This window comes from Glycine soja, chromosome 12, assembly GCF_004193775.1.
Source record: "Glycine soja cultivar W05 chromosome 12, ASM419377v2, whole genome shotgun sequence".
NCBI lineage: Eukaryota > Viridiplantae > Streptophyta > Magnoliopsida > Fabales > Fabaceae > Glycine > Glycine soja.
The window spans coordinates 16,059,151-16,076,756 of NC_041013.1; the positions used below are offsets into that span (position 1 = coordinate 16,059,151).

Here is a 17,606-nt window from a genome sequence, read left to right on the forward strand (position 1 = left end):
TAATTATTACATTATTTTTATAACTTGATATAAAATATGATTTTTATTAATCATGTTGACTTATATCTACATATTATCAATATCGTTTTTATCAAATTTTGTCAAAATTGAACAACAACAAGATAATTAGATGATCGATATTTTAGTATATTTTAAAATGTTTATATTTCAATTTAATCTATATGAAGGAAGTACCAAATGATTTTAGATTAATATGAAATTTTACATATATGATCTATGTGAAAGAAATTTTCAATCCAACGATGAATTTTAATAAAATGTTATCCAATTAAAAATTATAAAATAATATAATAGTTATCAAAGTTACACTAATATATTTCGACCCGTCCTCAAAATATATATATATATATATATATATATATATATTTGTTCAAGTGGAGCTTTAAAGCATTACTCTTGATACATCGCCATGATTCTAAAAATCAAACCAGTCTAGTCAGTCGAAGTAAGATTAAATAAATATTTGTTCACTTTTGAAATATTATAATAAATCTTTTTTTATTGATATGCTTGTAAACAAACTAGTTCACCATTCCCATTATCACAAACAATTCACTTTCCCATTTGTATAAGAGAAATGTTATAAATAAATTAATACATAACATTAAGCAGAATAACAAACTGGACTTGGCTCCAAAAAAAAAAAAAAAAACAAATTGGACTACTAGAAGGGGTTCTATAAATGGAAGCTTAGTAACTTTCTTCACTATACAAGCTATATGCCGCTGTTAGAATCAATCTCATTTTCATTTTATTGTGATACTCATACAGGCACTTGGTTGCCACAAATGGTTAAAAAACAAATACACATTTCTGAAGATTAGAAATAGCTCAAGCGAGACTCTATTGAACGTCCATTAGTTTGACGCCGAGGTGTTCCAATCTCACAAGCATTGACTCTTGATGCAAACCTGAGTGAGCATAGTGACTCGCCAATTGAAGAAGGATCAGGTGAAATGTTCACAAACATTAGTGTCTTAGAGTCTCCACCTAGACAAGGCTGTTCAACCATCATGTTCAAGAGATTATTAATTATTAGATTATCTCAAATCATTCAAGGCCAACAAAAAATAAATCATCAATTTTGTAGTGTGGAATTCAAAAACAGGTTTAATTGTCATGCACTATCATTGTGAAACTTTTAACACTATATCTCAATCCATCAGAAATCATCCTTGGAATGACTTTTAAGGTAATTATGATAACAGTCAACAAGCTTATAATATACGATGATTTCTGATTGGTTGATAATGCAAGAAATTTTACACTGGAAATGCATGACAATTAAATTAAATTCTTTGGAATGCCATGTGAAAGAATAATAATGCATTACCTGAAGGAGATATGTAAGCTTTGAGTTCCTGAATGGCACATGATCCTCCTTCTTGGCTAAGGCGAATATAACATCACTCAGTGATGATAAACTTTTGTTGATTGCCTGGTTACAGATGAAAGAGTTTAAACTATGTGAAATCAAATAAGCACAAGTGAGAATAAAAGCACCACGACTTTGCATACTTGAGTTTCTTTCAACCGGTCCCCGGTTGATCCACTCTTTGAAAGCCGCTCGCTACCAGCTAGATCAATGAGGTTCAGAACACCTTGTACTTGTTGGTCAGTGCTCTGGAAGAAAGATAAAATAGGTTGCATTGTGATGCAAGTCAGTGTGTTTGTTGAAGGTTGAGATGGAAATTGAAAACTAAACATAGGACATGGTTTTAGTTATTGTCAAAAGAGAAACATCTTTACCTCATTTACACCGTATATTCGAAGAGTGAATACAAAATGACTTCTTGATGATTGTTCATTCATCTGGGTTTTACCCACAGATCTAAAAGGAGGTAAACAGAAAGAAAGAAATCAATACAGTTAAGTTGGAAATAAAAAGTTTTGTGACTACTTAGAGAAAATAAATCAATATTTTGTTCCATTGAAATTATGTCAAACTATGTTAACAAAACCAGTTGTCCATTTCTCTTAATCCTATTCAAAGCTATAATATGATAGTTTCTAAATGCGTCAAGATGTATAAGTATATAATGTTAGTAAAAAATGGTAAGCTCACTTGCGATGTTTGAGGTATTAATAATCAATAGTTTGTTACACCTTACAAGACAATAGAATATACACTAGAAATTAGTTACCTGCTATTTGCAGCTTGATTTAAAAGAAATGCAACCTCTTTAGCACTATGAACATCCACTACTGTGAGATCAGAAACTTGTGTATTTCCATTTGCGTCATGTTTGATTGTATATTGTTTTCCAGGAGTACCATTTTCCATGCGTGTTGTTGTAGATATCAGATCACGGATCGTTTCATTGTATATTTCCAACATTGACACCTGTAAATTTTGCAAGGAAAACCTTATCATCAATTCTGTGTCATATTTAAAATTTTATACGCATTGCAATGGTGTAAAATTAAGAAGAAAAATACTCTGTTACCTGCATTTCATATTTCCAGCCTTGAGGTTGCTGAGACTGCTTTGTTTGAAATATTTGCTCTAATGAACGAGGTATCAAGCCCTTCTCCTCTGGATGTCCAGGCCTTCCCATCATTGTATAGGTTTTCCCTGACCCTGTCTGACCATAGGCAAAGATGCAAACCTGGAAAAGAAAACATCACCATATTATTATACATCAATATATACAGTATATATATTGATTTACAAACATTCATGCTAGAAAGGCAACATCCAACACCAAATCTAACAGATAGACATGTGTCTCACAAGACTGATATGTCAGAACCAAAGAATCACAAGACAAAGAAGGGCAAAAATACAATACAACATGAAAGTGAGTATAGAAAATAAAGGGTTTTAGAATTCTGCTTTTCCAAAATTGACTAGTAATAGTGCATTAAATGGTTGATCCATATGTATATACGATTTTAAATGAATAGTGCTTTAGAGATGACAGAAGAACTTTGAAATTACCTTGTAACCATCAAGAGCACTTTGTACAAGCTGTGAAATTTCTAGAAAAACTTCTTCTTGTGATGCCTCTGGTGTAAAAACTTTATCAAATGTAAAAGAATGTTTTTGGCCTAAGAACAAAACAAGAGCAACATGAGTTGATATTTTTACAGCACAATCTAATTCAAGGAAAATGAAATAAGAATTGTTTAAAATACATCATCACAACAGATATACCATTTTGGGCTAGGTCAATGGCTCGTCCAGAAGTTTCCATTGATGTTGGATAACTGAAAATCTTGCCTTCTGTGCTACAACTTTCATCAGCTAATAAAGGCCTCACTCGACAGAATACACGAATGTTCCCTTTTAACTCCTGTTAATATGAAGATTATTAAGGTGTCAATTATTATTTTATTATTATTATTATCAACGTTTTGGTTCAGGGAATTACCAAAATGGTATTATGTAATTTTTTCCTCAGCCTCTCCCCTTCTATAAGTTTATATTCTGCATCTGCTAAGCGTCTTTGTAACTCATTAACAAATTTTTGTTGTCCTTCGTACTCTGTCCTTGTCTCGTATGCAGATATATTAGACACCTAACAAGGAACAAAATCCATGAATAAGATAAATAATCATCATAATGTATATGTCAAGGACCAACTAAAGAATTAAGCAATTAGGTAAAATTTCACATTCTTTATCTAACAAATATATCAAAGATTCTATACCTAGTAGTATACAACTTTTAAAAAAATTCTTGATTACCTGCAGTTTCTTCTCTGCAGTTGCTAGTTGCTCTTCCAATGCCTTTATCTGATTATCTTTCAAAGAACATTTTTCCTGGAGGAAGGAAGCTCATCCTCTCATGACTCCACAATAACAGAATGGTGTGATATTTAATAAAAATAAATAGGGTATACAAACCAACCTCCAGATCATTAGCTTTTAAGGTCAAGCTGTCCAATTCAGTGGAGGAGTGTTTCTTAGATTCTTTAACTTTCTCTAATTCAGAACTTAAAGTTTGTACTTGAGATAATTGCCGGTCTCGCTCATCTCTTACTTGTAGCAACTCTCCTCTAAGAGAGGAAACTTCTGTAGCCAGGACATCCTTCTGTTTTATAGCCTCCTCTTGAGAAGACTAATAAAAGAACCAAGGAAACTGGGTAATATACCAGCTGCATGATAAGTAAGAAATAAAAGAGAACAAAAAAGACAGCAAAACAAGTTCAATAACTAGGGTCATCGGAATTTTTTTGAAAGATTAAGATAGTTATCTTAAATCTAAAACCAAAAATTACATGTGCCTAAAATTAAGATAAAACAATATAAAATACAGTATTACTACATCTCTTAAAACTCTGCAATCAACTAAACTTGGCAGGATATTAGCACTTTCAGTTCTTTGGTCCTTCTTAACAAGGATTCTGATGAGATCTTTAGGGCAGATATACCTTAAGATCATATAGTTTCCACTTTCCACCACTAAAAATAATGCAGAAAGACCAAAAGCATCAGGTCCTGAAGGAGTAACATCTTGTTACTCTCTGTTATTTTCACTAATATTCCAATTTCTTTAATATATGAAAAGTGTTATTAAATTCTTGCTCGTGTTTGTATGTTTATTAATAAAAGTTTTAAAATGATTTGATATTATTAAAATAACTTATCCTCAACTTTCAAAACACTAATAGGAATATTAGAACCTTGGTCAGAGATACTAGCATTGGACTAGATTCAAAGAGGTCAAAGATTTTTTTCTGGAGTGAATTTTTTTTTTTTGGCAAACATAGGAAGATAGTCCCAAAGATTCTAATATTGCAAATGCTAATGTTTAAGGGGAAAGATAAATTTCTCTGTTCCTTTTTATCATTGAATTTGAAGGTTTATTATTGCATGAATATTGGCTACTTTTGAACTATAAACTATTTTCCTTAAGCATTACTCTATTCACTAATCACTCATTCAAAACCAGTTGACGATGAAGAGGGAAGAAAATCATCAGATTCTCTAATCATCTATCCATGTCCACAAAAATTGCAGCTTTCATATTTTTGTGCTCATCACAAAGCGTTTTTTATGTATCTACTAAGACGGCAAGTATCATGTATATAGTCTAGTTGAGCTCTGAATTGAAACAGTTCACATGTGAAAGCAAACTCACAACGGATATAGTAAGTTGACCCCTTAACATGGTGATGTTCTCCACTATAGTAGCCTTCTCTTTTTCTACGCGTTTAAGTTCATCCTCAACCGACGAAAGCTCAGAATGAAGTTTTCCATTGTACTGTTGTAAGCTTGTAATGTAATCCTGTAACCGCTTATACATTTCATTGAGTGATGCTATCTGCAAAAGTTCACAGATTGAAGACATTTATTTTTTATCATATTCACAAATTATTGGAAAAATTGAGAAGTGGAAAGAATCAAAGAAATTCAATGGATTGGAATTGTACTGTTTATTTTACCTTCTGATTTGCACTTTGCATCTCTCGTTGGGCTCTTCCAAGGTCCTCTGACAGAGTACTATGTGACCTCTCAATGTCAAGCCTAGCTTCTCTCTCTTTAACAAGAGATTCCGCTGCAGCCTTGTATATACAATGATAATAAAAAGATTAGAATTCATCGTATAACATTTCCTTTCACCATTTTTGTTTTCATCCAATTGACTAAAAATTCTTTCTTACCGACTTTTCTGTTTCTTCCTTTATCAATTTTTCTTGTAAGGAAGTGCAATTCCTTCTCATTTCCGAGATAATTGAATTTAATTCTTCTTCCTTGATTTTAAGCAGCAACTCTATGATCAAACAATTCAAAGCATTTTAGTAGTCAAAATCAGCAAGGGTGTTTCATAATTGAAAGGGGAGAAAAAAATGAAAACTAATCTTACCAATTTCTATGCATTTTTGCTGGGTCAGTTCCAGTGAATTCTTTAACTTTTCCTGCTCTAGAGAGTAGTACATCTCAAGGTCTTGGAACCATCTGATGCAAACCTTAAGCCTTTTTATATAATCCATCATATTTTCACATCGTTCCTAAACGCATAGAGCATGATGTTAATATATGAGTGATGAAGCAATAATTCAAGCAACACTATGTACCATGTAAATCAAACAACACACAAAGCCATGAACGTTGAACAATTTGATCTCAAATCCAAATATCAGAACAAACAACACACTCCTAAAATAAAATTCCAAACTTTAATTAACCTTATAATTAAATCTGTCCTTTCTCTTGGCTTTCTCACTTAGCAATGCTTCCACATCCTCTCTTGTGAACTCTATGACACCATAGTCCGATCCAGCATTGCTTGGAGGGGCACTACTGGGGCCAAGATCGTGGACACCGCCATTGACAACTGTGAAAGCTTGCCTTGTTCTTCCATTAATTGGAGTCCCCACCATTTTTTCTGCTCCAACTCTTTGCTCTTTATTGTCTAGGAGGAGCACATCACCCTCAAAATTCTGAAACCTCAGCATGATAAAAGATTATATTTTTAAGTATGGTGGTGCAATGAAACTGAAGAACAAGAACAACCCATGATTTAAAAAAACAAAAGGGTACCTTTGAATTTGAAGGAGGTGGTGGTGTGGATGTGAGTGATAATGGAGGCCGGTTCTGGTTTTTGGTGACCATTTTGAAGCACAAGCACTTAGTTAGAGAGACATATGAAAGAGAGAGAAACTCTGACTAATGTGGGGCCATGAATTGTTTTGAAAGATAACAAACAACAATAAATCAAAAACTGTTGCTTTAGCAGGCAGGAAGATTGATGAATGAGGATGATCCACAAACACAAAGAAGAGAGAGAGAGAGAGAGAGAGATGAATAGTGAGAGAGATAAGTAAAAAAAAAAACAAAATCATAAAACAAAGTGAAACTTTTATGATGTGTTTTCTTAACGTGTTTGCTTTAGATGATGATAGATTGCATGATGTTCTGTTTGTTACTTTGTTTGGTACTGTCACTGTGAGTGAGTTTGAATAAGTTTAGATTTCACTGTCTTCTTTTGAACGTTCAAATTAACTCAAATTCTATGATTACAGAAAAAAATTAAGTTTAAAATTTTCCGAAATGACTCATTTGACAGATTGTGGATATCAACTCTAGGGAATTTCTTGTTTTGCATATTCAAAGGAGTTAATATAACAATATGTATCTGAATGCACGTGTTGGTTATTTCAAGAAGTTTAAAAGGATAATACAAATGTTTTATAAAATAATAATAATAATTTGAGTAGATTCATTAAATTTTAACCTTTAAATAGGCTGGGGGGATCACGTGTAGTAAGATTCTTATGTATTAGTATAGTCTCCTTTTCCATTATTGCCTTGTATCTTGACAAGTGTAACAATCATAATATTAATCATTATAAAAATTCTTGAAGCTTTTAACCATTGAAGTTGGAAAAAATATCACCCTCAGATCGGAGTTCTTGGGCAATAGTCTGTCTATTCTCATGCCATGATAACGATAAAATTGATTATAAAGTTCAATAGTTTATAGAGTTTTATATATATATATATATATATATATATATATATATATATATATATATAGAGTGCATAGCAGAGAAAAGTTGTGTTTTAAAATGTTCAACGTTATTATATATATTTCTTAAGAAAACCATTATCATAATAGATGTTTCGATTCATACACTGACACAAACAGGGGAGATATAATGATATAACAAAAAGTTTATAGGATAAACTGAAGACAGAATTATATTGAAGAAAAAAATAACCTTTCTAGAAAGTTTATCATTTTTCACTCTTTTACTAATATATCTTTGCTTCAATTCACTAATATCCTAAACATCAATTATTTAATTTGGTGACAAGATAACTATCTAATTATGGAATATCAGTTAGCGATCACTTAGGCGTGAGATTAAATGGAACTTAGATACTAATTATAGGTTTGATGAGATGTTGTATCTACTTCTTAAAATAGTAAAAAAGAATAACATTGATTAAAAAAATAAAATAAAAATTTACAAAATGCTACGAAGTTATAAAGTATATCAAATAATAGGCCAAACCATCATTTGGTATTTTTTTTCAAAATTACCAAATGAGAGTAAAATTTAAATTAATATGCAGGGATAAGCCCGAGGATATTCTACTACTTCTGAGTATGTAGTGGTAAACTGTTATAATTTTTTTTTCATTGAAGTCGTATAAAAGTTTACGACTTTAATTTTTTTTTTATACGATTTTGAAATCGTAATTATTTTCTTATTTGCAAATTATTTATGACTTTAAAGTTGTCAATAGTTTTTAATTTTAATTATTAAAATATTTTTTAGTTTTATTTAATATATTTTTATATTTTATATATTGTTTTATATAATTTTTTATTTAATATTTTTTAGTAATGTTAATAATTATTATTTGTTTTGTAAATTAAAAAATAATACAAAAGACTTAAATTTAAATAAAAATATTAAAATATACTACATATATTAGTTTAACAAAAATATTAAAATGTGTTGTTATTAATATTAACAAATAATATTAATTTATAATTTATCAAATAATATTAATTTTTTTAAAATTATTTTTGTTTAATTTTTACAGTAAGTAAATTAGTAATTTTGTATAGTAGTATTAATTAATATCTAGCTACAAGACATAGCAGGGAGACCACCCATTAATCATATACATAATGAAATTAACAAACTAATTTTAAATAGATTTAAAAAATGTTTATCGTGTAAAACTAAAGGGTATAATTATAGTAACAGTTGATGACTGTTAATGTAATTTCTATTTTTTAATTTTATATTTGTATTTAATTTGTATTGTTCATTTTATATTAATGTATTATGTTATTTTTTATTTTAACAATTATTTTTATTATTAAATTATTATTATTTTTTATTAATATTTAAATAATTTATAAATAAAATGAATTAATATTACTGTACAAAATTATTAATTTACTTAATGATAATTGTGAAAATTAATTAATTTTTTAAAAAAATAAATTAATATTATTTGATAAATTATAAATTAATATCATTTATTAATATTAGTCACAAAACATTTTAATATTTTTGTTAAACAAATATGCATAGTATATTTTAATATTTTTATTTAAATTTAAATCTTATGCATTATTTTTTTAATTTACAAAACAAGTAATAATTCTTAACATTAACAATATAAAAAATTATAAAAAATATAGAAACTATTAAATAAAACTAAAAAATATACTTTAATAATTAAAATAAAAAACTATTTACAACTTTAACAGTTTGCGACAACTCAGAAGTCCGCAGGATATCCTGTGATTTATTCATTTTTAGATATTTAATTTAAATTTTACCTCCATTTCATAATTTTTTTTAAAAATACCCCTTAATGGTCGTTTGGCCCAAATAATATGTGTATAAACTATATATAAAGCATTTTTCATAGTTTCACACATAGCATAGTGATAAAATGGTATAGAAAAATACTTGTAACGAACAAAACGACTATGCATAGTTTATTGTGTGTTCTGACATGTGCGGGCTAGATTGAATAAAGCTATATATACCTAATGATTAAGACTTCAAGAAATTCAAAAGTACTACTGATGAACAGGGCCATGTACAAAAATTGATAGTTTGGTGGCATCAAGTTACCTTAAAGAATAAGAAATGGATGCTTTAATACGAAAGAATTATTGAGCTTTCTGCTTCCTTAAATTGGAGCATCAATTCGTACAAAGTAGAATTACGATTTGCTAAACTACATTACTCCCTAAACTTATTTTAATATTATTAAAATTTCATTAAAAATGATAATAATGATAGAGTGAAGTGCTGTATAAAGTTGAAAATAAAAAAGTTGTTGATAGTTAAAACATGATTTGCATCCCTAGAACTATTTTAGTTTAACGTAAATGCAAATGAGTTTTTTCTTCGGACATGTAATTAACACCTACTTTTAATGTTGTACTGTTGTTTCATCGATTAGAGAAATTGTACTTGGGAGAACCAAAACAGTAAGGATAAATTAAAGAGGAGTAATTAAATTTTGATCATGTAAGATGTATCTATGCAGTAAATATAAAACGTGATTATTTCCCTTTTATACTCATGATTTTGGGACTTTTATTAAAGGGTGTAATTTTTTTTTTATTTGGGGTCAATTATAAATTATTACGAAAATGAGATAAATTATAACATGTATTAAGTATTACTACTTTTAAATTAAAAATTATAACATGTGTTATGATTTATTATTTTTTTATAAAAATCGTAACAATTTTTTGACTTTAGTTTAATTTTTGTATTTACTACTTCAAAGTATATATGTTTTTTTAACTTATGATTTTGAAGTGATAAGTTTTTTTTTACGACTTTGAAGTTGTATTTTTTATTTATTTTTTTTATTTTTTTATGCTTAAATTTTTTTGTTTTAGGATTTTTTTATTTACTTGCATTTTCTTTTGCTTTGTTTTTAATTTTTTTAAAAATTGTAAATAATTTTATTTATTTAATTATTAAATAAATATTTTAAATTTTATTTGTTATTAGTTTTATTTAATATCTTGTATATATTTTTTATATTGTTTTATTTAAAATGTTATATATTTTTTAATATTGTTTTATTTAAAATATTTTATATAATTTTTTAATAATGTTTTACTTAATATATTTTGTATATTTAAAATTTAGATATTTTTTTTAATAATGTTATTGAATTTAATTTGTTTTGTAAATGAAATATATTAAATATACAAAATTATATAAAATATTTTAAATAAAACAATATTAAAAAATATATAACATTAAATAAAATCATATAAAAAATACATACAATATATTGAATAAAATTAATAACAAGTAAAATTAAAAATATTTATTTAATAATTAAATAAATAAAATTATTTACAATTTTTAAAAAAAAATTAAAAACAAAAGAAAAGAAAAGTAAATAAAAACACTAAAACCAAAAAGAAAAAAAAACGACTTCAAAGTTATATAGAAAAAAATGACTATAAAATTGTATAAAAAAATATACAACTTTAAAATTGTAAATAAAAAAAATTAAAGTTGTAAAAAAAATTATGACTTTAATTGAAAGAAAAATAAAAAAGTCATAACACTTGTTGCGACTTATTTTATTTTTGATAATCATTTAAAATTGATCTCAAAATGAAAAATTGAAACAAAATTTGCACCCAAAAGTTACCATAATTTCACTCCTACCAAGTATATTATTAAAAATAAATGCAACATTTATGTTGAAAACGATTGTTGCTGAATGTTTCGTTTTAATCAAACCTCCCTAGCTATCTTCAAGCGTATATTTTAGTAAAAGAATCCTTAAGCATAATTATGTTATATATGTGAATTCAGATAAAAATGTTCAGCATAGATAGATCCCTCAATTAAGTTAATTTATTGCCAACTCTCCAAGATTTCTACTTTAATGTTCCTTACCAATAAAATAAGAATAAATTAATGATCATTATTCAACCCTTATGCTGTGCAAGGATCCAACATTACTTCATCCAAATCCAAAACGTTTGGCAACCAGCTTAGAATTAAACAACTACTATTTTCAATGTTGCTTTAGATTGGGGCTAAGAATTTTCCCTTTCATTTTCCAAGAAAAGTTAGTACACAACTTTCTTCTGTGCCAACTTAGCAGAATGGAATATACAGTGAAAGCAAGTCACATACCACCTCACATGTTATAAGTAGTTGGTGCTTCCATTCACTTCTTGGTACTCAGCAGCATTCTGTGTCCTTTTCCTATGACCCCCCTTTGTGAGGCTTTTTCTTAAGCTATGCCCGTGGAACTGACTCATCTTCTTCTCCGTGTACCAAATAAAGTTTTGAATCGAGCCTGTTGCACTATACTATCAGTATTCAACTCATTGTTTTCCATGTGAAGTAGAATAAAGTTCAAAATTCTTCCTCTCACAATCTCACACATGCTCAGATCTTGCCCTTTAAAGGTAGCAATTCAGTGTCACCTAAAGTTCCTAGGGATCAATCAGACACCCTTTAACCGGTTTTTTCCCCATAATTATACCTATTTAATGTAGAATATTTCTAAAATATATTAGTTTACTAAAAAAAATTCTTAAATTACACTAGTTTTATGGGACAGTAAGAAAGACGAGTTTGATTTTCCCGACTTATGTGTGGTGATGTTTTTTTAAATTTAAGTTATTAAAATAATATAAATATTATATTATATAAATATATTTTTAATTGGTTTTAAAAATACTCTTTTATTAAATTAATTTTTTATTTTTTTAAAATTTTTTAAGAGTTTATTAAATTAATTTTTTAATAAGAAAATGATATTATTAAATATAATTATTTTTCTTATATCATTTAATTTACATAAGACATTTTTTAGGGGAATATTTTTTAAATAAAATCTGAATTTTATCTAATAATATATTTATTTTAGTAAAAGAATTAAAATTTTAATATTATTATTTTACTAAATATAATTTGTTTGTTATGTCATTAGATTTATTTAAAAATGATAATACTTTTTGTTTAATAATTTATTTATAGAAGAATATTATACTACATTATCAATAAAATATTTAAATAATCACATTTGGTTAAGGAAATATTTAAGATAAAGACATGTTGGGATAATTGTTTCTGCTATGGTCATGTTGCCGAGAAATTCCACATTTTTTTTACTTTCCCGTTCATTTTCGTCTTTGTCCATCTCAATAGGAATGCGAGTTGAAACGAGACGACCCTTTGCGGTCCTCTTTCTCCTTGGATCAGGACCCCATTGATCTCCTTCATATTCTTGCCACATTGATTCATGTGTCAGTAAATCAAAGACGTTGTCGTAAACGTGAAAAATGTGTTGTAAAGTGGATAGCAACGACACATAGTTCATGGATCAACATTGACAGATTTACAGGCAGTTATGACGTGAGAACACAGTAAGTGTTTAGCCTGATATTCCCCACAATCACACTTTTGGGATTGTAACATTACTCTAAACCTTCCAGGTGATTTAAGTGTTTGAAGTGAGGATTGGGTCTTTGTTAGAATAAGTGTGTGGTTGTGTCTGTCGAATTCATTTTAATTCTTGTTGACCATTATTCATTGCCTCAAAGACAACTTTAGAATACAGTGAGTCAGAGTTGATCATTGCCCGAGTTTGTCGACCTTTAATAGGAAAGAGTTGTGCGGTCTTGAAGTACGCCTCCTCAACCAACGATGACACTGGTAAATGTCTTGTGTTTTTGAACATCGAATTAGTAAACTCAGACAAATTTGTAGTCATATGTCCCCAATGCTTCTCCTAATCGAAGTATTGTACCCAATTCTGTTTGGGTAATTAATCAAGACATTTAGTTGCACTTGGCTTATTCGTACGGATATCCCCAAGATGTCGCCAGTGCATCTTCTCCGTGTATGTGTAACTTGTAAATATTCAATCAATCTATTAAGTTATGAAATTTGATTGAAAGTAAAGTTTAATGAAGAAATAAAATAGATTCTCACCGGCCAGCATGAGTGGTTTCACAGTTTGAGTTACCACGAAGAAAATTTTGTGCAATGTGACACAGGCAAAAGAAATGGGATGTGTCCTAAACCCATAAGTTACTTGGGTCGTTGGTTTGCCAACACCCTGGTCATCGCTTTGGTCATCATTTTGGTGATTGATATGATCAAAGAACGTTGATCCTCATCCTCACTAAAATCATCCATGTTTTCCTCATGAAATCGTATAATGGGATCTTCGTTAGCGGTGGGATGTTAGATAGGAGTGTTAGGTGGGAGGGATATATGGCAAAGTTAGATAGGAGAGTTAGATTGAAAGGTTAGGTAAGAGGGTTAAGTGGCAAAGTTACTTACGAGGGTTAGGTGGGAGGGTTAGGTAGGATATTCAGTGCACGTGAATGAATAATGTGCAGTTGCAGAATAGTGTAAGAAACATGTGAGTGAACAATGTGCAACACCACACATTAATGTACATGACAGACTGTCTGTTGCATCATGAGTTTTGACCGCGGTGTTCCGCATCGCGTGTCGAGGTCACGTGGATTGTTGAGAATCACATTAATGGGGGTAAACATACGCATGTGAGTGAATAATGTGCAACAACACACATTAATGGGTTGTCGGTGCATGTGAAGGTTAGGTACGACATTGCTCTGTATATCTGAAATCATGCATGTGTAGGCTATTATTACTGAAGTAAATTGAAAATGACAACTTCAAAGCATGCAACAACTACAACTACATAATAAAGACAGAGAAAAACTTAAATGCAATACAACAACAAAATATGTTAAATTATTCATTCTAATTTCAGGGAATTGTCCAGCTTCTGCTCCATGTCGGCCCAACTTAGGTCATTAACTTGAGTAAGTGATATTGAATTATGAACATCAACTTTAAGTTCCATACATATTACACTTGTCATATTCACAAATGTATGAAACATGCACAAAACACCTTCTTCGTCAATAATTTGAATTTCCCTATATTGAACTTGACCATTGAATTCATATATAGGACAACGATACCAAAGTGCAGTAATTATAGGCATAACATCATTATCTGTAATTGATGAATGTATTGCGATGATTATGTTTGGCACTATCATTGTTGGATTCAAGAGTAATGATTTTGTCTTGTCACCTCTGAAAACTGCATTTGCACTTGAACTTTGAATGATTTCACCATTGATATGAATATATGCACTAATTGGCTCTGACCTCATTTTGCTTGCTGTCTTTGTTTGCTCTCACAATTTGATTTGATGCAACTATGCCAAGTCTTTAGTGATATGGTGAATTTATATATACCATCATTTATATAAACCTCTATTGCATCATCAACATGTTCATCGTTCACGTACTTCAATTAACGACTTAATCACTTTCTATTACCATACAATACCTGAACCAGAATCGCAAATTATATCATTATTATCGTCTACCGGGTATCAACATATTGCCCCAATCAAATAATGTAGAATCGATCATGCATTGATCACTACATTGATTGGACGATGGAGGCCTGAAACATACACCTTTCACCTGCCATGGGGTGAGTGCACCATCACACTTGAAGATGTTGCACTACATCTAGGCATTAGAGTCGATGGTCATGTTGTGGCTGGACTTAGCTTCTTACATTGGGATGAGTTATGCGACGAGTTACTAGGGGAAGTCCCTCCCAAAAATGCACGTAAAGGAGTTGCACTGAAGCTAACATGGTTGCTAAGCATCTTGCGCGCACCATTGCCTGAAGAACCAACTATACACCAACTACAATGCAGGTGTAGAGCTTACATAATGTACATGATTACCGGTGCTTTAATTCCTAATAAATCTGGAAATAGAGCTCATCAAATGTATTTGAAGCTATTACGTAATTTGAATGACATAAAAAAATATAGTTGGTGTTCAGCTTGTTTAGCAAACCTGTATAGAGAACTATGTCGAGCATCATCGGAGGTTGGTAAAGTTATGGGTGGTTGTGCCATACTATTGCAGTCATGGGCTTGGTGCTGCATGCCTTTTATTGCACCAAGAGTCCCACGACCCGAAATAACTTATCCACTAGCTAAAAGGTTATTTACATATAGCGAAATCTAAATTTTAATTTCAATGATGCATATTATAACATTACAATGAATACTAGTTTTGTATGTTTTACATTTCAGATGGAGTGGTGGTAGATTAGAATATAGGGCCACATCTCGTGGTGACTTGGTCAGATATAGATCTCATATAGATCATATGGAGAGTCATGAGGTATAATACTATCATGAACTGCACCATCAATATGTACATATTAACATTTACTAATGTTGCATTGTTAGCATATATTTCAATTTTCTCGGGTCCCATATAGAGGATTTGAAGAACACCTATCGAGACATGCATACAAAGACATAGAGATTTGGTCTGCATGTATTGCAATTATTTGTTTTCCGATTGTGGAATGACATCAAACAAACCGGGTCAAGCTACAATTTGGACTACAACAAGATATCCATGTTGATCCCATGAATCTTGATCGACTTCACCAAATTGACATGCGATGCAATCATTACAGTGACTGGATGGAATATCATGTAGAGTGAATTAATATCTGGAAAAACAAACGCAATGATGTTTTAACTGGGCAATGGGTTGAAGGAATAGTGGCACATACACCAACGTACATGGAATGGTATAGGAAAAATACTATTTTGTTCTTGTCTGTTGCACAACAACTAAATGATTCACGCACAACAATTACCCATAATGTTGCAGGAACAAGTGTTGAACAAACACATTTTAAAATTCCACATCCTCAGTCAATGTATTGTACTCCTTCACCTGTTCATCAAACTTTTGGTTAGACTGGCGAGTCCGATAACGCAACCAGCCATGAATGGATGACTAATTTATTTGGCGTCGATTTGAATACACCAAATTCTGCAGCATCATATTTAGCTTTTTTACAACAGTTCGATGCACCACATTTGTTTGGAGAACAAGGACAAAGTTCTTCAGCTGTAGCAACCCACATTGAATATACTGACATAGAACAACAACATCATCATGACGTGGGAGAACCAGTCATACAGGAAAGAAGAAATCCACGATGTAATTGATGTCCACCGCCTTGTGGGACTGTCCATCATCTTGGTCATTGAAGTATAAAATGTTGTGATAATGTGATCAAATATGTTTAAGTACCCCTGTAACGATTTCATGAACTAAGATTTGGACCCTTGCAACTATGCTTAAGTGTCTATGTTTTGCATTTTTTTTAAATTATGTCCAACACATTAATGATATTCGTGACACACTTTTTCCATAGTTTGAACGTCAAAGAATCCAAAAAAAAGATATTTGTGACACACTCTGCAATTTGCACACATCTAAAATATTAAATGTCTCACCAGCAAAACTGACATGAGATGGACAACTCAGAATTTCTTTTTTCACTCTAAAAATTATAATGGATGTCTACTCCATCAATTACCAAGGATAAATCACAGTCCAAATTGACAACACTCTGCAATTTGCATACGTCTCTAAAAAATTAAATGCCTTACCAGCAACACTCTACAATTTGCACATTATGGACCCTTGCAAATATGCTTAAGTGTTCATTTACCCGTTCATCTAAATACATAGTTAACTAGTGATTCACCCAACTATAAGAAAATTCTATAAATACCACTACAGCTAAAGACATTCGTAACACTTTCAAATTTTCATCTCAATCCCTACCACAATGTGTCACTTAACTGCATATGTTTGTGTTTACTACAACGACCAAATCTGCAACACTAATGAGGGCACCACCTTCGTTAGTAACAACACAAAAATTTTCATGGTCAACAAGGTCATAACCTTTATATAATTGCTTGAACTTGTTTACCAAAAATTAAACATTGAACCACAACAACATATCCAACATCTCCACTTTCGGTGCCCTATATTTGAGTTAGGACAACATTATATGTACACATCTTTTATCATGCGACATGATGCTAATGTTCAACAAATGTTCAACATTTTTTACAACAACGCATCACTACCATTTGTGGAGTTATTTGCCATAATCTGTGACAATAATAACCCACCAAGAAACCAACATGGCTTAACCTCCAATCTTAAGGACTTATCAGATGAATACAAGATTTGTTAGGTCAAAAATCAT

General features: G+C 30.2%; 1 protein-coding gene across 1 annotated transcript; it reads right to left on the reverse strand.

The window, feature by feature from the left end:
* Window positions 1-528: 528 nt before the first annotated feature.
* Window positions 529-6,784, reverse strand: LOC114378017 (kinesin-like protein KIN-14N). The gene is made up of 17 exons (XM_028336522.1): window positions 6,511-6,784; window positions 6,156-6,410; window positions 5,834-5,978; window positions 5,631-5,740; window positions 5,412-5,531; window positions 5,108-5,290; window positions 3,875-4,084; window positions 3,712-3,786; window positions 3,396-3,542; window positions 3,179-3,317; window positions 2,963-3,072; window positions 2,469-2,630; window positions 2,166-2,365; window positions 1,771-1,852; window positions 1,540-1,644; window positions 1,355-1,459; window positions 529-1,021 (listed from the first exon to the last, which is right to left on the reverse strand). The coding sequence occupies exons 1-17, from the start codon at window positions 6,580-6,582 to the stop codon at window positions 842-844; spliced, it is 2,400 nt and encodes a 799-aa protein (XP_028192323.1). The 5' UTR covers window positions 6,583-6,784; the 3' UTR covers window positions 529-841.
* Between the last annotated feature and the right edge of the window lie 10,822 nt (window positions 6,785-17,606).